The sequence below is a fragment of the Oncorhynchus kisutch genome, linkage group LG24 (assembly GCF_002021735.2).
Source record: "Oncorhynchus kisutch isolate 150728-3 linkage group LG24, Okis_V2, whole genome shotgun sequence".
Classification (NCBI taxonomy): domain Eukaryota; kingdom Metazoa; phylum Chordata; class Actinopteri; order Salmoniformes; family Salmonidae; genus Oncorhynchus; species Oncorhynchus kisutch.
In genome coordinates, this window is record NC_034197.2 from 41,494,461 (window position 1) to 41,516,825 (window position 22,365).

The 22,365-nt window shown below is 41.4% G+C and overlaps 1 protein-coding gene across 1 annotated transcript in view; it reads right to left on the minus strand.

The window, feature by feature from the left end:
* Window positions 1-22,365, minus strand: part of LOC109881165 (laminin subunit alpha-5-like) — a 272,787-nt gene that overhangs the window by 52,520 nt on the left and 197,902 nt on the right. The window contains 10 exon segments of the mRNA XM_031803671.1: window positions 2,265-2,376; window positions 2,832-2,942; window positions 3,694-3,845; window positions 6,221-6,361; window positions 8,253-8,436; window positions 8,701-8,801; window positions 14,098-14,142; window positions 14,145-14,311; window positions 14,558-14,638; window positions 14,791-14,921. Of these exon segments, the coding sequence (XP_031659531.1) occupies window positions 2,265-2,376; window positions 2,832-2,942; window positions 3,694-3,845; window positions 6,221-6,361; window positions 8,253-8,436; window positions 8,701-8,801; window positions 14,098-14,142; window positions 14,145-14,311; window positions 14,558-14,638; window positions 14,791-14,921 (1,225 nt within the window).

The following is a 22,365-nucleotide window of genomic DNA, read 5'->3' on the forward strand; positions in this document are numbered from 1 at the left end:
GATGTCATTATGGGGTATTGTGATGTCATTATGGGGTATTGTGATGTCATTATGGAGTATTGTGATGACATTATGGGGTATTGTGATGTCATTATGGGGTATTGTGATGTCATTATGGGGTATTGTGATGTCATTATGGGGTATTGTGATGTCATTATGAGGTATTGTGATGTCATTATGAGGTATTGTGATGTCATTATGGGGTATTGTGATGTCATTATGGAGTATTGTGATGACATTATGGGGTATTGTGATGTCATTGTGGGGCTTGTAATGTAACAAAATGTTAGTCAAGGGGTCTGAATACTTTCAGAAGGCACTGTAAAAAAGTGTGTGGACACCCATTAAAATGAGTGGATTTGGCTATTTCAGCCACCTCTGCGGCTGACAGGTGTATAAAATCAAGCACACACTAATCTCCACAGACAGACATTGGCAGTGGAATGACCTTACTGAAGTGCTCAGTGACTTTCAATGTGGCAAGTCAGTTCCTCACATTTGGAGTGTAGAATTTGTCTGTCCTTGGTTGCAACACTCACTACCGAGTTCCAAACAGCTTCTGGAAGCAACGTCAGCACATTAACTGTTCGTTGGGTTTCCATGGCCGAGCAGCAACATACAAGCCTAATATCACCATGCGCAATGCCAAGCGCTGGCTGGAGTGGTGTAAAGCTTGCCGCCATTGGACTCTGGAGCAGTGGAAACGCGTTCTCTGGAGTGATGAACCACTCTTTACTATCTAGCAGTCCGACGGACGAATCTGGGTTTGGCAGATGCCAGGAGAACGCTACCTGCCCCAATGCATAGTGCCAACTGTAAAGTTTGGTGAAGGAGGAATAATGGTCTGGGGCTGTTTTTCATGGTTCAGGCCCCTTAGTTACAGTGAAGGGAAATCTTAACGCTACAGCATACAATGACATTCTAGACGATTCTGTGCTTTCAACTTTGTGGAAACAGTTTGGGGAAGGCCCTTTCCTGTTTCAGCATGACAATGCCCCCATGCACAAAACTAGGTCCATATAGAATTGGTTTGTCCAGGTGGGTGTGGAAGAACTTGAGTGGCCTGCACAGAGCCCTGACCTCAACCCCATCGAACACCTTTGGGATGAATTGGAACGCCGACTGCGAGCCAGGACTAATCGCCCCCAACATCAGTGCCCGACCTCACTAATGCTCTTGTGGCTGAATGGAAGCAAGTCCCCGCAGCAATGTTCCAACATCTAGTGGAAAGTCTTCCTAGAAGAGTGGAGGCTGTTATAGCAGCAATGTTCCAACATCTAGTGGAAAGTCTTCCTAGAAGAGTGGAGGCTGTTATAGCAGCAATGTTCCAACATCTAGTGGAAAGTCTTCCTAGAAGAGTGGAGGCTGTTATAGCAGCAATGTTCCAACATCTAGTGGAAAGTCTTCCTAGAAGAGTGGAGGCTGTTATAGCAGCAATGTTCCAACATCTAGTGGAAAGTCTTCCTAGAAGAGTGGAGGCTGTTATAGCAGCAATGTTCCAACATCTAGTGGAAAGTCTTCCTAGAAGAGTGGAGGCTGTTATAGCAGCAATGTTCCAACATCTAGTGGAAAGTCTTCCTAGAAGAGTGGAGGCTGTTATAGCAGCAATGTTCCAACATCTAGTGGAAAGTCTTCCTAGAAGAGTGGAGGCTGTTATAGCAGCAATGTTCCAACATCTAGTGGAAAGTCTTCCTAGAAGAGTGGAGGCTGTTATAGCAGCAATGTTCCAACATCTAGTGGAAAGTCTTCCTAGAAGAGTGAAGGCTGTTATAGCAGCAATGTTCCAACATCTAGTGGAAAGTCTTCCTAGAAGAGTGGAGGCTGTTATAGCAGCAATGTTCCAACATCTAGTGGAAAGTCTTCCTAGAAGAGTGGAGGCTGTTATAGCAGCAATGTTCCAACATCTAGTGGAAAGTCTTCCTAGAAGAGTGGAGGCTGTTATAGCAGCAATGTTCCAACATCTAGTGGAAAGTCTTCCTAGAAGAGTGGAGGCTGTTATAGCAGCAATGTTCCAACATCTAGTGGAAAGTCTTCCTAGAAGAGTGGAGGCTGTTATAGCAGCAAAGGGGGACCAACTCCATATTAATGGTTTTAATGAGATGTTAGATGACAGGTGTCCTCGTACTTTAAAATCTGAGTTTTTTTTTTTGATGGATGTATTTTAAACCAAACAAAATGAGGGATGAACTCCTCTTAACGAATAATCTTCACTGACAAACATCGACTCAGATTGAAGGTTCCCCCATAAAGACTTCTCAGCAAACCTTCCACCTCTCCTACTATGTTCTTCATGTGTGAGAGCAGGTCCCGGGCTCTCTGATGGGTGTTACTGCTGCTATTCCCCAGACTGTCTGCTTCTTCTGCTACCGCCACCACCTGGTGGGAGGACAACATTACATCAGCACACCTGTCATTCATTCTTACCATCAATTCTTGTTGGGATACGCAACTGCATAAAGTCCAAGAAGCTGATGTTGGAGATAATAAATAATAATTATAATAATTATAATTATAATTATGATTAATAATAATAAATGTATGTATTTGAACACTTGAAACTGTTATGAATTGAAATTAATTATAATATAATATAATTATATTTATTTATATTTATGTGAATAAAGGAAAGGATACGTTTTTAAAAAAGGAAAATGAGAAGAATAAAAAGTATAATGACAGAGAAGGGTGGACAGAGATGGTCATTGTCTCGGAATAACTGATTAAATAATGACAGAGAAGGGTGGACAGAGATGGTCATTGTCTCGGAATAACTGATTAAATAATGACAGAGAAGGGTGGACAGAGAGATGCTCGACACAGATCTTCATCACCTTATCCTCCAGGCCGAGGATGTCTGAGTTGATGGTCATGATCTCTCCCTCCAACATGTCCGCTCTGTTCCTGCTCTCATCCAGCGTACTGTTGTAGTTCTCTATGGCATTCTGGGAAACAGAGTCAATCTCAGTCAACAGATATTGAACGAGTGTTTTTCAAATAAAATAAAATTGTATTTGTCATGGCCTCCCGTGTGGCGCAGTGGTCCTTGCATCGCAGTGCTAGCTTTGCCACCAGAGACTCTGGGTTCGTGCCCAGGCTCTGTCGGAGCCGGCCTCGCCCGGGAGGTCCGTGGGGCGACGCACAATTGGCCTAGCGTCGTCCGGGTTAGGGAGGGTTTGGCCGGTAGGGATATCTTTGTCTCATCGTGCACCAGCGACTCCTGTGGCGGGCCGGGCGCAGTGCACGCTAACCAGGTTGCCAGGTGCATAGTGTTTCCTCTGACACATTGGTGCGGCTGGCTTCCGGGTTGGATGTGCGCTGTGTTAAGAAGCAGTGCGGCTTGGTTGGGTTGTGTTTCGGGGGACGCATGACTTTCGACCTTCGTCTCCCCCGAGCCCGTACGGGAGTTGTAGCGATGAGACAAGATAGTAATTACTAACAATTGGATATATAATATATATATATATATATGTATTTGTCACGTGCCCAAAATACAACAAGTGTAGACCTTACCGTGAAATGCTTCCTTACAAGTCCTTAACCCACAATGCAGTTCAAGAAAGACAAACATATCGTGTGTGTGTGTGTGTGTGTGTGTGTAATTACAATGTGTGCATGTGAGTTACATTATGTGTGGTACATTGTGTGCATACGCGTGTCTGTGTGTGTGTATTTACAATGTGTGTGTGTACTCACAGAGATATTGTCCATGGATCTGCTGAGGTTGTTTAGCTGAGTCAAGGTGATAGAGGAGGCGTTCAGGTTGATCAGCTGATGAGCCACGGAGCCAAAGTTGTCGTTAATTTTGTCCAGATCCTCCAACAGGACAATTACACAGCTGTCACAAGCTGAAAGGACACACATTTAGTCACCTTCATCAGAATACTGGAACAGAACCAAGCTACGGTTTGCCACTCTCCTTCTCTTTCTCCTCTCTCCTTGACTTTCTCCTCTCTCCTTCTCTTTCTCCTCTCTCCTTGACTCTCTCCTTCTCTTTCTCCTCTCTCCTTCTCTTTCTCCTCTCTCTTTGACTCTCTCCTTCTCTTTCTTCTCTCTCCTTGACTCTCTCCTTCTCTTTCTCCTCTCTCCTTGACTCTCTCCTTCTCCTCTCTCCTTGACTCTCTCATTCTCTTTCTCCTCTCTCCTCTTTCTCCTCTCTCTTTGACTCTCTCCTTCTCTTTCTCCTCTCTCCTTCTCTTTCTCCTCTCTCCTCTTTCTCCTCTCTCTTTGACTCTCTCCTTCTCTTTCTCCTCTCTCCTTCTCTTTCTCCTCTCTCTTTGACTCTCTCCTTCTCTTTCTCCTCTCTCTTTGACTCTCTCCTTCTCTTTCTCCTCTCTCCTTGACTCTCTCCTTCTCTTTCTCCTCTCTCCTTGACTCTCTCATTCTCTTTCTCCTTTCTCCTTGACTCTCTCCTTCCCTTTCTCCTCTCTCCTTGACTCGCTCGTTCTCTGTCTCCTCTCTCCTTAACTCTCTCCTTCTCTTCTCCTCTCTCCTTGACTCTCTCCTTCTCTTCTCTCCTTCTCTTTCTCCTCTCTCCTTGACTCTCTCTTTCTCCCCTCCATCCTCTTCCCCCTCTCCCTTTCCTCGCTTCTCCTTCCCAACCTCCTCCAGCCCATCTCTCTCCTCCCCTGTCCATCTCTCCCTCCCTGTCCATCTCTCCTCCCCTGTCCATCTCTCTCCCTCCCCTGTCCATCTCTTCTCCCTCCGCTGTCGATCTCTCCCTCCCCGCTGTCGATCTCTCCCTCCCCCTGTCCATGCTCTCTCCCCCTGTCCATCTCCCCCTCCCCTGTCCATCTCTCCCCTCCCCTGTCCATCTCACCCTCCCCTGTCCATCTCTCTCCTCCCCCTGTCCACCTCTCCCCCTCCCCATCTCTCCCCCTCCCCTGTCCATCTCTCCCCCTCCCCTGTCCATCTCTCTCCCTACCCCTGTCCACCTCTCCCCCTCCCCTGTCCATCTCTCCCCCTCCCCCTGTCCACCTCTCTCCCTCCCCCTGTCCATCTCTCTCCCCCTGTCCATCTCTCCCCCTCCCCTGTCCATCTCTCCCCCTCCCCTGTCCATCTCTCCCCCTCCCTGTCCATCTTCCCCCTCCCTGTCCATTTCTCCCCTCCCCTGTCCATCTCTCCCCCTCCCCTGTCCATCTCTCTCCCTACCCCTGTCCACCTCTCCCCTCCCTGTCCATCTCTCCCCTCCCCCTGTCCACCTCTCTCCCTCCCCCTGTCCATCTCTCTCCCCCTGTCCATTCTCTCCCCTCCCTGTCCATCTCTCCCCCCTCCCCTGTCCCATTCTCCCCCTCCCCTGTCCATCTCTCCCCCTCCCCTGTCCATCTCTCTTCCTCCCCCTGTCCATGCTCTCCTCCCCCTGTCCATCTCTCCCCCTCTCCTGTCCATCTCTCCCCCTCCCCTGTCCATCTCTCTCCCTCCCCCTGTCCACCTCTCCCCCTCCCCCTGTCCATCTCTCCCCCTCCCCTGTCCACCTCTCCCCCTCCCCATCTCTCCCCCTCCCTGTCCACCTCTCCCCCTCCCCTGTCCACCTCTCTCCCTCCCCCTGTCCATCTCCCCCTCCCCATCTCTCCCCACCCCTGTCCATCTCTCCCCCTCCCCTGTCCATCTCTCCCCTCCCCTGTCCATCTCTCTTCCTCCCCCTGTCCATCTCTCCCTCCCCCTGTCCATCTCTCCCTCCCCCTGTCCATCTCTCCCTGTCTCCATCTCCTTCTCCCCCTCAACCTGTCCATCTCTCCTCCCCCTGTCCATCTCTCCCTCCCCCTGTCCATCTCTCCCTCCCCCTGTCCATCTCTCCCTCAACCTGTCCATCTCTCCCTGTCTCCATCTCCTTCTCCCCCTCAACCTGTCCATCTCTCCCTGTCTCCATCTCCTTCTCCCCTCAACCTGTCCATCTCTCCCTCCCCCTGTCCATCTCTCCCTCCCCCTGTCCATCTCCCCCTCAACCTGTCCATCTCTCCCTCAACCTGTCCATCTCTCCCTGTCTCCATCTCCTTCTCCCCCTCAACCTGTCCATCTCTCCCTGTCTCCATCTCCTTCTCCCCCTCAACCTGTCCATCTCTCCCTCAACCTGTCCATCTCTCCCTGTCTCCATCTCCTTCTCCCCCTCAACCTGTCCATCTCTCCCTGTCTCCATCTCCTTCTCCCCCTCTCAAATAAAATCAAAGTAAAACAATGTCAATCCAACAGCACATATGAATTCATTAACAGACACATTACTTACGTTGGCAGGTCATGTCATGTCCGTGTTGTACAGGAACACTGTATCTATGGGAACAGCTGTCACACTGTTTGCCTGTTAGGCCATCTCCACAGCGACACTCCCCTGTCCGAGGGTCACAGCGCCCATGCTTACACTCACACTCTGAAGAGAATGGAAGACACACACACACACACACACACACACACACACACACACACACACACACACACACACACACACACACACACACACACACACACACACACACACACACACACACACACACACACACACACACAGTGTCAAGCTCAGTCCACATCTTGCATATACTCCAGCCTGTCGTCTTGTGTGGTTCAGTTAGTAGAGCATGTCGAATGCAACAGCAGGATTGTGTGTTCGATTCCTGGTGCGCCTGGTTTCATACGCTGTACTAAACATTAGGAACATCTTTCCATGACATAGATTGACCAGGTGAAAGCTATGATCCCTTATTGATAACCCTTTTAAAAAATGAATTCAGTCAGTGTAGATGAAGAGGAGGAGACAGATTAAAGAATGATTTTGAGGTCTTGAGACAGTTGAGACTTGGATTGTGTATCTGTGCCATTCAGAGGGTGAATGGACAAGACAAAATATGTAAATGGCTTTGAACGGGGGGGTATGGTAGTAGGTACCAGGCGCACCGGTTCACGTGTGTTAAGAACTGCCACACTGCTGGGTTTTTCACATTCGTCAGTTTCCAACAGTTTCCAGCCAAGTTGACACAGCTGTGAGAAGCATTGGAGTCAACGAGGGCCAGCATTCCTGTGGAAGGCTTTCGACACCTTGTAGAGTCCACGCCCCGACGAATTAAGGATGTTGTGGAGGCAAAAGGGGGGTGCAACTCAATATTAGGAAGGTGTTCTTAATGTTTTGACCACTCAGTGTATACTTCTATATTATAAACTGGGTGGTTCGAGCCCTGAATGCTGATTGGCTGACAGTCGTGGTAGATCAGACCGTATACCACGCGTATGACAAGACATGTATTTTTCCTGCTCTAATTACATTGGTAACCAGTTTATAATAGAAATAAGGCACCTCGGGGGGGTGTGGTAAATGGCCAATATACCACGGTTAATGGTTGTATCCATGCACTCTGCGTTGTGTTGTGCGAAAGAACAGCCCTTAGTCGTGGTATATTGGCCATATACCATAAACCCCTGAGGTGCCTTATTGCTTAAATATCTACTTTTATACAGTACACTCTACAGTACACTATACAGTACACTATATAGTACACTATACAGTACACTCTACAGTACACTATACAGTACACTATACAGTACACTCTACAGTACACTATATAGTACACTCTACAGTACACTCTACAGTACACTATATAGTACACTATACAGTACACTCTACAGTACACTCTACAGTACACTATACAGTACACTCTACAGTACACTATACAGTACACTCTACAGTACACTATACAGTACACTATACAGTACACCCTACAGTACACTATACAGTACACTATACAGTACACTCTACAGTACACTCTACAGTACACTATACAGTACACTATACAGTACACCCTACAGTACACTATACAGTACACTATACAGTACACTATACAGTACACCCTACAGTACACTATACAGTACACTATACAGTACACTCAGAGAAAAACATGCTCTAGAACCTAAAATGGTTATTCAGCTGTCCCCATAGGAGAACCCTTTGAAGAACCCTTTTTGGTTCCAGGTAAAACCATTTTGGGTTCAAAGTAAAACAATTTACACAGAGGGTTCTACCTGGAACCAAACAGAGTTCTACCTTGAACCAAAAATGGTTCTATCTAGAACCAAAAAGGGCTCTACCTGGAACCAAAAAGAGTTCTACCTGGAACCAAAAAGGGCTCTATCTGGAACCAAAAAAGGTTATACCTTGAACCAAAAAGGGTTCTATCTAGAATCCAAAAGGGTTCTCCTATGGGGACCGCCGAAGAACCCTTTTGGAATCCTTTTTTCTAAGAACGTAGGAGGAGGAGGTAGGTATAACTCACTCTTGCAGCCCTCAGGACTGTAGTCCCAGTACCCAGGGGCACACTGGCGACAATTAGGTCCATTGACCCCTGGCTGGCAGGCACACGAACCGTTCCTGGGGTCACACGGTTGGACCAGCGCCGCGGCCGCGTCACAGTCACAGCGACGACACCCGGAGCACGACTCATAGCCAAACGCACCGTCCTGAAACAAAACACATTATTGACACATTATTGACACATTATTGACACATTATTGACACAGCTAGGTAATGAGGATATCATAACTAACAATGACAATAAGCTTGCTAGAGACAAGCAACCAAGGATCAATGACGAATTAAGGTTTATATAAGTTGGTTATGAGTTAATCTCTGCCAATATTTGTTTGGTTCTGAGTTCCCGAGATGAGTTAAGAGGAATTATTGTCATAATATACATGAATAAGGGAAATACACTGAGGACAAACCTCACAACAGTTGCATTGGGGACCGGTCACACCAGGTTTACACTGGCACTGTCCTGTGTGAGGGTCACATGACGCCGTGCCACATGGGGAGCAGTTGCATCCTGGGTAAATAAGACAGGGGTTATTACGTATTACAGTTTTTTCTCAATTGCTAAAACACAATTTCTGAAACCTTTCTCCATTTCCTGAAAACATGAAACACAAAACCTCATCTTCAAACACTATTTACATAAACCTCTGACTCCTCTCGCAAAATGAAACATTCGCCTCAAAACAGTTTTACCTGTGTTCAAAGTCAAACACTGCTCTCAAATCATAAACAAAGTGATCAAAATGATATTCACTCTCAAGCAGTCAGTAAACAGCAGTCAGTAAACAGCAGTCAGTAAACAGCAGTCAGTAAACGATACACTGAAAAATAGAAAACACATTGTTCAAAACATACAATTCTCAGGGAGAAGTACATTTTTTATCAAAAAAAATATTCACATTTTTCCGTCATTGTCTTTTGATGAACGAAAACATGTTGTATCATAGTAGCTCAAAATGGATCAGAAATTACTACTCTGCTTTGCTCTTTGCAATTTTGTTTTTTGTTCTTCCTCCTCCTTGTACCCCTATTTTTACAGTACTGTACCCTGCATCTCACAAACTTGTCCTTTGTCTCTGTGATACTGTCATTCTTGTTCTTTGTTGATATGAACCTGCAACCAGTCAAAATCTATTGATCAGTCAGTACTGTTAATAAATGGAAAGCACAATGTTCAGGGCCATACAATTCATCCATTGTACAGTATACAGCCTACAATGCACTGTACTACAGTATCCATTCTCAGACTTTCTCCTTCCCACCTTCAACAACCTGTTTGCTCTCTGAACTGGCTTATATTGGTTGTGTCGCATCATTTGAAACAGGTTTAAATCCATGTTGAGTGGTTGTGTTCAATCAATGACATGTGTTCTCTGTTTGTATTTGATTGTTGCCACTTGTGTTTACCAGTATGGATGACATGTGCATTAGAGTGCAGAATGTGTTTACCAGTATGGATGACATGTGCATTAGAGTGCAGAATGTGTTTACCAGTATGGATGACATGTGCATTAGAGTGCAGAATGTGTTTACCAGTATGGATGACATGTGCATTAGAGTGCAGAATGTGTTTACCAGTATGGATGACATGTGCATTAGAGTGCAGAATGTGTTTACCAGTATGGATGACATGTGCATTAGAGTGCAGAATGTGTTTACCAGTATGGATGACATGTGCATTAGAGTGCAGAATGTGTTTACCAGTATGGATGACATGTGCATTAGAGTGCAGAATGTGTTTACCAGTATGGATGACATAACCTTAGTGCATTTAGAGTGCAGAATGTGTTTACCAGTATGGATGACATGTGCATTAGAGTGCAGAATGTGTTTACCAGTATGGATGACATGTGCATTAGAGTGCAGAATGTGTTTACCAGTATGGATGACATGTGCATTAGAGTGCAGAATGTGTTTACCAGTATGGATGACATGTGCATTAGAGTGCAGAATGTGTTTACCAGTATGGATGACATGTGCATTAGAGTGCAGAATGTGTTTACCAGTATGGATGACATGTGCATTAGAGTGCAGAATGTGTTTACCAGTATGGATGACATGTGCATTAGAGTGCAGAATGTGTTTACCAGTATGGATGACATGTGCATTAGAGTGCAGAATGTGTTAGCCAGTATGGATGACATGTGCATTAGAGTGCAGAATGTGTTTACCAGTATGGATGACATGTGCATTAGAGTGCAGAATGTGTTTACCAGTATGGATGACATGTGCATTAGAGTGGCAGAATGTGTTTACCAGTATGGATGACATGTGCATTAGAGTGCAGAATGTGTTTACCAGTATGGATGACATGTGCATTAGAGTGCAGAATGTGTTTACCAGTATGGATGACATGTGCATTAGAGTGCAGAATGTGTTTACCAGTATGGATGACATGTGCATTAGAGTGCAGAATGTGTTTACCAGTATGGATGACATGTGCATTAGAGTGCAGAATGTGTTTACCAGTATGGATGACATGTGCATTAGAGTGCAGAATGTGTTTACCATATGGATGACATGTGCATTAGAGTGCAGAATGTGTTTACCAGTATGGATGACATGTGCATTAGAGTGCAGAATGTGTTTACCAGTATGGATGACATGTGCATTAGAGTGCAGAATGTGTTTACCAGTATGGATGACATGTGCATTAGAGTGCAGAATGTGTTTACCAGTATGGATGACATGTGCATTAGAGTGCAGAATGTGTTTACCAGTATGGATGACATGGGCATTAGAGTGCAGAATGTGTTTACCAGTATGGATGACATGGGCATTAGAGTGCAGAATGTGTTTACCAGTATGGATGACATGGGCATTAGAGTGCAGAATGTGTTTACCAGTATGGATGACATGGGCATTAGAGTGCAGAATGTGTTTACCAGTATGGATGACATGGGCATTAGAGTGCAGAATGTGTTTACCAGTATGGATGACATGTGCATTAGAGTGCAGAATGTGTTTACCAGTATGGATGACATGTGCATTAGAGTGCAGAATGTGTTTACCAGTATGGATGACATGTGCATTAGAGTGCAGAATGTGTTTACCAGTATGGATGACATGTGCATTAGAGTGCAGAATGTGTTTACCAGTATGGATGACATGTGCATTAGAGTGCAGAATGTGTTTACCAGTATGGATGACATGTGCATTAGAGTGCAGAATGTGTTTACCAGTATGGATGACATGTGCATTAGAGTGCAGAATGTGTTTACCAGTATGGATGACATGTGCATTAGAGTGCAGAATGTGTTTACCAGTATGGATGACATGTGCATTAGAGTGCAGAATGTGTTTACCAGTATGGATGACATGGGCATTAGAGTGCAGAATGTGTTTACCAGTATGGATGACATGGGCATTAGAGTGCAGAATGTGTTTACCAGTATGGATGACATGTGCATTAGAGTGCAGAATGTGTTTACCAGTATGGATGACATGTGCATTAGAGTGCAGAATGTGTTTACCAGTATGGATGACATGTGCATTAGAGTGCAGAATGTGTTTACCAGTATGGATGACATGTGCATTAGAGTGCAGAATGTGTTTACCAGTATGGATGACATGGGCATTAGAGTGCAGAATGTGTTTACCAGTATGGATGACATGTGCATTAGAGTGCAGAATGTGTTTTTACCAGTATGGATGACATGGGCATTAGAGTGCAGAATGTGTTTACCAGTATGGATGACATGGGCATTAGAGTGCAGAATGTGTTTACCAGTATGGATGACATGGGCATTAGAGTGCAGAATGTGTTTACCAGTATGGATGACATGTGCATTAGAGTGCAGAATGTGTTTACCAGTATGGATGACATGTGCATTAGAGTGCAGAATGTGTTTACCAGTATGGATGACATGTGCATTAGAGTGCAGAATGTGTTTACCAGTATGGATGACATGGGCATTAGAGTGCAGAATGTGTTTACCAGTATGGATGACATGTGCATTAGAGTGCAGAATGTGTTTACCAGTATGGATGACATGGGCATTAGAGTGCAGAATGTGTTTACCAGTATGGATGACATGGGCATTAGAGTGCAGAATGTGTTTACCAGTATGGATGACATGGGCATTAGAGTGCAGAATGTGTTTACCAGTATGGATGACATGTGCATTAGAGTGCAGAATGTGTTTACCAGTATGGATGACATGTGCATTAGAGTGCAGAATGTGTTTACCAGTATGGATGACATGTGCATTAGAGTGCAGAATGTGTTTACCAGTATGGATGACATGTGCATTAGAGTGCAGAATGTGTTTACCAGTATGGATGACATGGGCATTAGAGTGCAGAATGTGTTTACCAGTATGGATGACATGTGCATTAGAGTGCAGAATGTGTTTTTACCAGTATGGATGACATGGGCATTAGAGTGCAGAATGTGTTTACCAGTATGGATGACATGGGCATTAGAGTGCAGAATGTGTTTACCAGTATGGATGACATGGGCATTAGAGTGCAGAATGTGTTTACCAGTATGGATGACATGTGCATTAGAGTGCAGAATGTGTTTACCAGTATGGATGACATGTGCATTAGAGTGCAGAATGTGTTTACCAGTATGGATGACATGTGCATTAGAGTGCAGAATGTGTTTACCAGTATGGATGACATGGGCATTAGAGTGCAGAATGTGTTTACCAGTATGGATGACATGTGCATTAGAGTGCAGAATGTGTTTACCAGTATGGATGACATGGGCATTAGAGTGCAGAATGTGTTTACCAGTATGGATGACATGGGCATTAGAGTGCAGAATGTGTTTACCAGTATGGATGACATGGGCATTAGAGTGCAGAATGTGTTTACCAGTATGGATGACATGTGCATTAGAGTGCAGAATGTGTTTACCAGTATGGATGACATGTGCATTAGAGTGCAGAATGTGTTTACCAGTATGGATGACATGTGCATTAGAGTGCAGAATGTGTTTACCAGTATGGATGACATGTGCATTAGAGTGCAGAATGTGTTTACCAGTATGGATGACATGTGCATTAGAGTGCAGAATGTGTTTTGAGAATGAGAATGTGTTTCAGAGTTTTGCTGAAAAGTCTAAGTGAGATCTACAAATTGTGTTTTATCATGTGAAATGGTTTAAGGTATTGACAACAGACTGCATAATTAGCTAAATGAGTTCAGGCAACTGAAAACTTTGTTCAGCCAATGGGTTTTAGTGTTTTAGCAATTGAGAAAAACTGTAACTTCAGCAACAGGAAGTCATGCACAGACAGATGTGGAATCACTAAACACTGCAACAGCTACACAGTACCCACTTCTCACAGAGAACCAGATCTATTGTAGAAGTTAAAAGAGGTTAAGACCTTGTGAAAACAGAACTAGTCTTTGAGACTTCCTGAATTAAAGAGAAAGATATTTAGTGCAGAGGGGAGAGAGTAGAAAACTGGGATTAGCCTAGAGCGTGTGTGTGTGCGCACGAGAGAGAGAGAGATAGAGAGAGAGAGATAGAGAGAGAGAGATAGAGAGAGAGAGATAGAGAGCTAGAGAGAGAGCGAGAGAGCGAGAGAGAGAGAGAGAGAGAGAGAGAGAGAGAGCGAGAGATAGAGAGAGAGCGAGAGATAGAGAGAGAGAGAGAGCTAGAGAGAGAGAGAGCTAGAGAGAGAGAGCTAGAGAGAGATAGAGAGAGAGCTAGAGAGAGATAGAGAGAGAGAGAGCTAGAGAGCTAAGAGAGAGAGAGAGAGACAGAGAGAGAGAGAGAGAGAGAGAGAGAGAGAGAGAGAGAGAGAGAGAGAGAGAGCGAGTGTGCGTTGTCAGATCAGGCCTTTTGGTCTTACTGGTGCAGTTCTTGGCAGTGACGGCGTCACCGTGGAAACCGGGGCACAGATCTCGCAGTGCGTCCCGGCGGTGTTGTGCATGCAGCTGTGACACTCGCCCGTCAGCCCGTCACAGTCGCTGAACAGCATGTTGGGGTCCGTGTTGTCATGGCAATGGCAGGGCTGGCACGTGCTGCCAATCACCATGGGGTTACCGTAGAAACCGGGAGCACACCTGGGAGAGGGAGGAGACAGGAGAAAAAGGAGGACGAGACAGAAATGGGTACAAAGTGTAATTGATAACAGTTGAAAAATGATTTCAGTCAATAAAAAAACAAACATATTTCTTCTTCCTAAAACTGCTCTCTTCACTTCCAGTTTAATTTGGGGACTCGCGGCAACACGTCACATATCACAGCCATGTCATAATAATATAACTGTATGATATATGGCGTTTATCAACATTGTATGTAGTACTGACCTTGCACACTGGGGCCCAGCGTAGCCAGGCATACAGAGACACAGCATCCTGTTGGGTTTCTCTACACAGCTCACTGCAAAACTACACAGGAGAGCGAGAGAGAGAGATTATATTGAAGTCGGACGTTGTCGTCAGGAAAACTAAACAAACGTACAGTTTCTACAACATGTGAAAGCTGTGCAAATGAAGGGGACGAATGAGGAATGAGGAATGAAAAAGGAGACGCTACTGACTTGTTGGAGGCCACTTGTAGAGGACAGGGGCAGGTGTCACAGGACTGGGCTTGTCCATCCAGAGAGTGGTTACCAAGGAAACCACCCTGACACTTTTCACAATGGTCTCCAGCCCTGTTGTGTTGACAGTTCTAAGAGAAATAACAACAACAACAACAACATGATAAAGGGTAAAGAATTGTAAATATTAAGACCCGGCACCACACCCTCACAGGGCCATTTTTTCCCCCTCCTTCTTTAAATCACAAATCGATGTTTACCAGTTGAATGTTTAATCACAAATCGATGTTTACCAGTTGAATGTTTAATCACAAATCGATGTTTACCAGTTGAATGTTTAATCACAAATCGATGTTTACCAGTTGAATGTTTAATCACAAATCGATGTTCACCAGTTGAATGTTTAATCACAAATCGATGTTTACCAGTTGAATGTTTAATCACAAATCGATGTTTACCAGTTGAATGTTTAATCACAAATCGATGTTTACCAGTTGAATGTTTAATCACAAATCGATGTTTACCAGTTGAATGTTTAATCACAAATCGATGTTTACCAGTTGAATGTTTAATCACAAATCGATGTTTACCAGTTGAATGTTTAATCACAAATCGATGTTTACCAGTTGAATGTTTAATCACAAATCGATGTTTACCAGTTGAATGTTTAATCACAAATCGATGTTTACCAGTTGAATGTTTAATCACAAATCGATGTTTACCAGTTGAATGTTTAATCACAAATCGATGTTTACCAGTTGAATGTTTAATCACAAATCGATGTTTACCAGTTGAATGTTTAATCACAAATCGATGTTTACCAGTTGAATTTTTAATCACAAATCGATGTTTACCAGTTGAATGTTTAATCACAAATCGATGTTTACCAGTTGAATGTTTAATCACAAATCGATGTTACCAGTTGAATGTTTAATCACAAATCGATGTTTACCAGTTGAATGTTTAATCACAAATCGATGTTTACCAGTTGAATGTTTAATCACAAATCGATGTTTACCAGTTGAATGTTTAATCACAAATCGATGTTTACCAGTTGAATGTTTAATCACAAATCGATGTTTACCAGTTGAATGTTTAATCACAAATCGATGTTTACCAGTTGAATGTTTAATCACAAATCGATGTTACCAGTTGAATGTTTAATCACAAATCGATGTTTACCAGTTGAATGTTTAATCACAAATCGATGTTTACCAGTTGAATGTTTATTCACAAATCGATGTTTACCAGTTGAATGTTTAATCACAAATCGATGTTTACCAGTTGAATGTTTAATCACAAATCGATGTTTACCAGTTGAATGTTTAATCACAAATCGATGTTTACCAGTTGAATGTTTAATCACAAATCGATGTTTACCAGTTGAATGTTTAATCACAAATCGATGTTTACCAGTTGAATGTTTAATCACAAATCGATGTTTACCAGTTGAATGTTTAATCACAAATCGATGTTTACCAGTTGAATGTTTAATCACAAATCGATGTTTACCAGTTGAATGTTTAATCACAAATCGATGTTTACCAGTTGAATGTTTAATCACAAATCGATGTTTACCAGTTGAATGTTTAATCACAAATCGATGTTTACCAGTTGAATTTTTAATCACAAATCGATGTTTACCAGTTGAATGTTTAATCACAAATCGATGTTTACCAGTTGAATGTTTAATCACAAATCGATGTTCACCAGTTGAATGTTTAATCACAAATCGATGTTTACCAGTTGAATGTTTAATCACAAATCGATGTTTACCAGTTGAATGTTTAATCACAAATCGATGTTTACCAGTTGAATGTTTAATCACAAATCGATGTTTACCAGTTGAATGTTTAATCACAAATCGATGTTTACCAGTTGAATGTTTAATCACAAATCGATGTTTACCAGTTGAATGTTTAATCACAAATCGATGTTTACCAGTTGAATGTTTAATCACAAATCGATGTTTACCAGTTGAATGTTTAATCACAAATCGATGTTTACCAGTTGAATGTTTATTCACAAATCGATGTTTACCAGTTGAATGTTTAATCACAAATCGATGTTTACCAGTTGAATGTTTAATCACAAATCGATGTTTACCAGTTGAATGTTTAATCACAAATCGATGTTTACCAGTTGAATGTTTAATCACAAATCGATGTTTACCAGTTGAATGTTTAATCACAAATCGATGTTTACCAGTTGAATGTTTAATCACAAATCGATGTTTACCAGTTGAATGTTTAATCACAAATCGATGTTTACCAGTTGAATTTTTAATCACAAATCGATGTTTACCAGTTGAATGTTTAATCACAAATCGATGTTTACCAGTTGAATGTTTAATCACAAATCGATGTTCACCAGTTGAATGTTTAATCACAAATCGATGTTTACCAGTTGAATGTTTAATCACAAATCGATGTTTACCAGTTGAATGTTTAATCACAAATCGATGTTTACCAGTTGAATGTTTAATCACAAATCGATGTTTACCAGTTGAATGTTTAATCACAAATCGATGTTTACCAGTTGAATGTTTAATCACAAATCGATGTTTACCAGTTGAATGTTTAATCACAAATCGATGTTTACCAGTTGAATGTTTAATCACAAATCGATGTTTACCAGTTGAATGTTTAATCACAAATCGATGTTTACCAGTTGAATGTTTAATCACAAATCGATGTTTACCAGTTGAATGTTTAATCACAAATCGATGTTTACCAGTTGAATTTTAATCACAAATCGATGTTTACCAGTTGAATGTTTAATCACAAATCGATGTTTACCAGTTGAATGTTTAATCACAAATCGATGTTTACCAGTTGAATGTTTAATCACAAATCGATGTTTACCAGTTGAATGTTTAATCACAAATCGATGTTTACCAGTTGAATGTTTAATCACAAATCGATGTTTACCAGTTGAATGTTTAATCACAAATCGATGTTTACCAGTTGAATGTTTAATCACAAATCGATGTTTACCAGTTGAATGTTTAATCACAAATCGATGTTTACCAGTTGAATGTTTAATCACAAATCGATGTTTACCAGTTGAATGTTTAATCACAAATCGATGTTTACCAGTTGAATGTTTAATCACAAATCGATGTTTACCAGTTGAATGTTGAAGTATAAAACCTTGTTCTGTATTACGATTTCTCAGAAATATTTTTATTAAGATATGCAAATGAGGTAAATCCCCCAAAAATCTGGACCCTGGATGAAGTCAGACTAATTATTTTGTTTCTGTTTTGTTAAGGCTGCCGACTCTCTTCTCTGTATACATCAATTGTAAATGAGAACTTGTTCTCAACTAGCCTACCTGGTTAAATAAAGGTGAAATAAAATAATTAATTTAAAAAAGGCAGAGCAGATTGTGGACAAATCCTTTTTTTCATTTTTACCAACTGTCTAATACAAAATAAATGTATGTAAAATGTTTTTTTTTTGGGGTGAAATTATTATTATAAAAAAATATATATATATAATCTAGAATAATATTTGTTACAACATATAACAAATTGCCTCGGGTCAAGTCTGGTGAATATATCGAAGGGTAAACACAGCCACTGTGGTGAATGCAGATGCTTCTGAAGCTGAGGGAAATGAGTTGGCGTGTGGGAGGAGTCTGACTTTCAGGAAATGTACATTTGAATTAGTACATTTGAATTAGACTACCAAACACCATCTCTTCAAAGTAAGTTACTAAATATACACTACATAGACAGACCAGGTGATTCCAGGTGAAAGATATGATCTCTTATTGATGTCACCTGTTAAATCCACTTCAATCAGTGTAGAGATGAAGGGGAGGAGACGGGTTAAAGAAGGGTTTTTGAAGTGCCTTTGAAAGGGGTTATGGTAGGTTGGTATCAGGCGAACCGGTTTGTGTCAAGAACTACACTGCTGCTGGGTTTTTCACCCTCAACAGTTTCCTGTGTGTATCAACAATGGTCCACCACTCAAAAGGACATCCAGCCAACTGGACACAACTGTGGGAAGCATTGGAGTCAACATGGGACAACTGTGGGGAGCATTGGAGTCAACATGAGACAACTGTGGGGAGCATTGGAGTCAACATGAGACAACTGTGGGGAGCATTGGAGTCAACATGAGACAACTGTGGGGAGCATTGGAGTCAACATGGGACAACTGTGGGGAGCATTGGAGTCAACATGGGAGTCAACATGGGAGTCAACATGGGAGTCAACATGAGAGTCAACATGAGAGTCAACATGGGACAACTGTGGGGAGCATTGGAGTCAACATGAGACAACTGTGGGGAGCATTGGAGTCAACATGGGACAACTGTGGGGAGCATTGGAGTCAACATGGGACAACTGTGGGGAGCATTGGAGTCAACATGGGAGTCAACATTGGAGTCAACATGGGACAACTGTGGGGAGCATTGGAGTCAACATGGGACAACTGTGGGGAGCATTGGAGTCAACATGGGACAACTGTGGGGAGCATTGGAGTCAACATGGGACAACTGTGGGGAGCATTGGAGTCAACATGGGAGTCAACATGGGAGTCAACATGGGAGTCAACATGAGAGTCAACATGGGACAACTGTGGGGAGCATTGGAGTCAACATGGGACAACTGTGGGAAGCATTGGAGTCAACATGAGACAACTGTGGGGAACATTGGAGTCAACATGGGACAACTGTGGGAAGCATTGGAGTCAACATGGGACAACTGTGGGGAGCATTGGAGTCAACATGAGAGTCAACATGGGAGTCAACATGAGAGTCAACATGGGAGTCAACATGGGAGTTAACATGGGAGTCAACCTGGGACAACTGTGGGAATCTGTTCTGAGGGCAAAATGGGACACAACTCAATATGAGGAAGGTGTTCCTAATGTTTTGTAGAATCAGGTCCAATGTGTAACATCCTCTATCAAATGGTTTTTACATTTCCTATTATGTGTAATTTAATGCAGTGAGCGTTGGAATTATTAGTATTTATTGTTCAAATGACGCTGTACATTTTCATCAAGTTTTTGATATGTTTACTTTCTGAAAATATGAACGAACCAAATACCAAACAAATCTCAACATTGATAGGTAGATGGAAAAATGTCATTTTCAGCCTGTGGTGCCTGGCCTTAAAATGCTAAGGTTTTTTTTGTGGGGGGAGTGTGTGGGGGGGGGGGGGGGTGTAATAAACACATGACTACTTGAGTCATAAAATTGGAGAACGTCCTATGTCCCAGGGCAGTGATTGGGGCCATTGTCCTGTGTAGGGTGCAGTCTTTCAGATGGGACTATAAACGGGTGTCCTGACTCTCTGTGGTCACTAAAGATGTCATGGCATTATTGTATCAGTAGAGGTGTTAACCCCGGTGTCCTGGCTACATTCTCAGTCTGACCCTCATTCCATCATGGTCACCTAATCATCCCCAGCTTACAATTGGATCATTCATCCCCCCCTCCTCTCTCCTGTAACCATTTTCCAGGTTATTAATGTAAATGAGAATGTGTTCTCAGTCAATTTACCAGGTAAGATAAGGGTTCAATAAAAAAATTGTGCTTCAAGCAGCAGTTAAATGTTGTTGTAGTTAAATGTTGTTGTATTTAGCAGTAGTTAAATGTAGTTGTAGTTAAATGTTGTTGTATTTAGCAGTAGTTAAATGTAGTTGTAGTTAGCAGTAGTTAAATGTAGTTGTAGTTAAATGTTGTTGTATTTAGCAGTAGTTAAATGTAGTTGTAGTTAGTAGTAGTTAATGTAGTTGTAGTTAGCAGTAGTTAAATGTAGTTGTATTTAGCAGTAGTTAAATGTAGTTGTAGTTAACAGTAGTTAAATGTAGTTGTAGTTAGCAGTAGTTAAATGTAGTTGTAGTTAAATGTTGTTGTATTTAGCAGTAGTTAAATGTAGTTGTAGTTAGCAGTAGTTAAATGTAGTTGTAGTTAAATGTTGTTGTATTTAGCAGTAGTTAAATGTAGTTGTAGTTAAATGTAGTTGTATTTAGCAGTAGTTAAATGTAGTTGTAGTTAAATGTTGTTGTATTTAGCAGTAGTTAAATGTAGTTGTATTTAGCAGTAGTTAAATGTAGTTGTAGTTAGCAGTAGTTAAATGTAGTTGTAGTAAATGTAGTTGTATTTAGCAGTAGTTAAATGTAGTTGTAGTTAAATGTAGTTGTATTTAGCAGTAGTTAAATGTAGTTGTAGTTAAATGTAGTTGTATTTAGCAGTAGTTAAATGTAGTTGTAGTTAAATGTAGTTGTATTTAGCAGTAGTTAAATGTAGTTGTAGTTAACAGTAGTTAAATGTAGTTGTAGTTAGCAGTAGTTAAATGTAGTTGTATTTAGCAGTAGTTAAATGTAGTTGTAGTTAAATGTTGTTGTATTTAGCAGTAGTTAAATGTAGTTGTAGTTAGCAGTAGTTAAATGTAGTTGTAGTTAGCAGTAGTTAAATGTAGTTGTATTTAGCAGTAGTTAATGTAGTTGTAGTTAAATGTTGTTGTATTTAGCAGTAGTTAAATGTAGTTGTAGTTAACAGTAGTTAAATGTTGTTGTAGTTAAATGTAGTTGTATTTAGCAGTAGTTAAATGTTGTTGTATTTAGCAGTAGTTAAATGTTGTTGTATTTAGCAGTAGTTAAATGTAGTTGTAGTTAACAGTAGTTAAATGTTGTTGTAGTTAGCAGTAGTTAAATGTTGTTGTATTTAAATGTAGTTGTAGTTCAATGTAGTTGTAGTTAGCAGTAGTTAAATGTAGTTGTAGTTAGCAGTAGTTAAATGTAGTTGTAGTTAACAGTAGTTAAATGTTGTTGTAGTTAGCAGTAGTTAAATGTTGTTGTATTTAAATGTAGTTGTAGTTAAATGTAGTTGTAGTTAGCAGTAGTTAAATGTTGTTGTATTTAAATGTAGTTGTAGTTAAATGTAGTTGTAGTTAAATGTAGTTGTAGTTAAATGTTGTTGTAGTTAGCAGTAGTTAAATGTTGTTGTATTTAAATGTAGTTGTAGTTAAATGTAGTTGTAGTTAGCAGTAGTTAAATGTAGTTGTAGTTAGCAGTAGTTAAATGTAGTTTGTAGTTAGCAGTAGTTAAATGTAGTTGTAGTTAGCAGTAGTTAAATGTAGTTGTAGTTAGCAGTAGTTAAATGTAGTTGTAGTTAGCAGTAGTTAAATGTAGTTGTAGTTAGCAGTAGTTAAATGTAGTTGTAGTTAGCAGTAGTTAAATGTAGTTGTAGTTAGCAGTAGTTAAATGTAGTTGTAGTTAGCAGTAGTTAAATGTAGTTGTAGTTAGCAGTAGTTAAATGTTGTTGTATTTAAATGTAGTTGTAGTTAAATGTAGTTGTAGTTAACAGTAGTTAAATGTTGTTGTAGTTAGCAGTAGTTAAATGTTGTTGTATTTAAATGTAGTTGTAGTTAAATGTAGTTGTAGTTAAATGTAGTTGTAGTTAAATGTTGTTGTAGTTAGCAGTAGTTAAATGTTGTTGTATTTAAATGTAGTTGTAGTTAAATGTAGTTGTAGTTAGCAGTAGTTAAATGTAGTTGTAGTTAGCAGTAGTTAAATGTAGTTGTAGTTAGCAGTAGTTAAATGTAGTTGTAGTTAG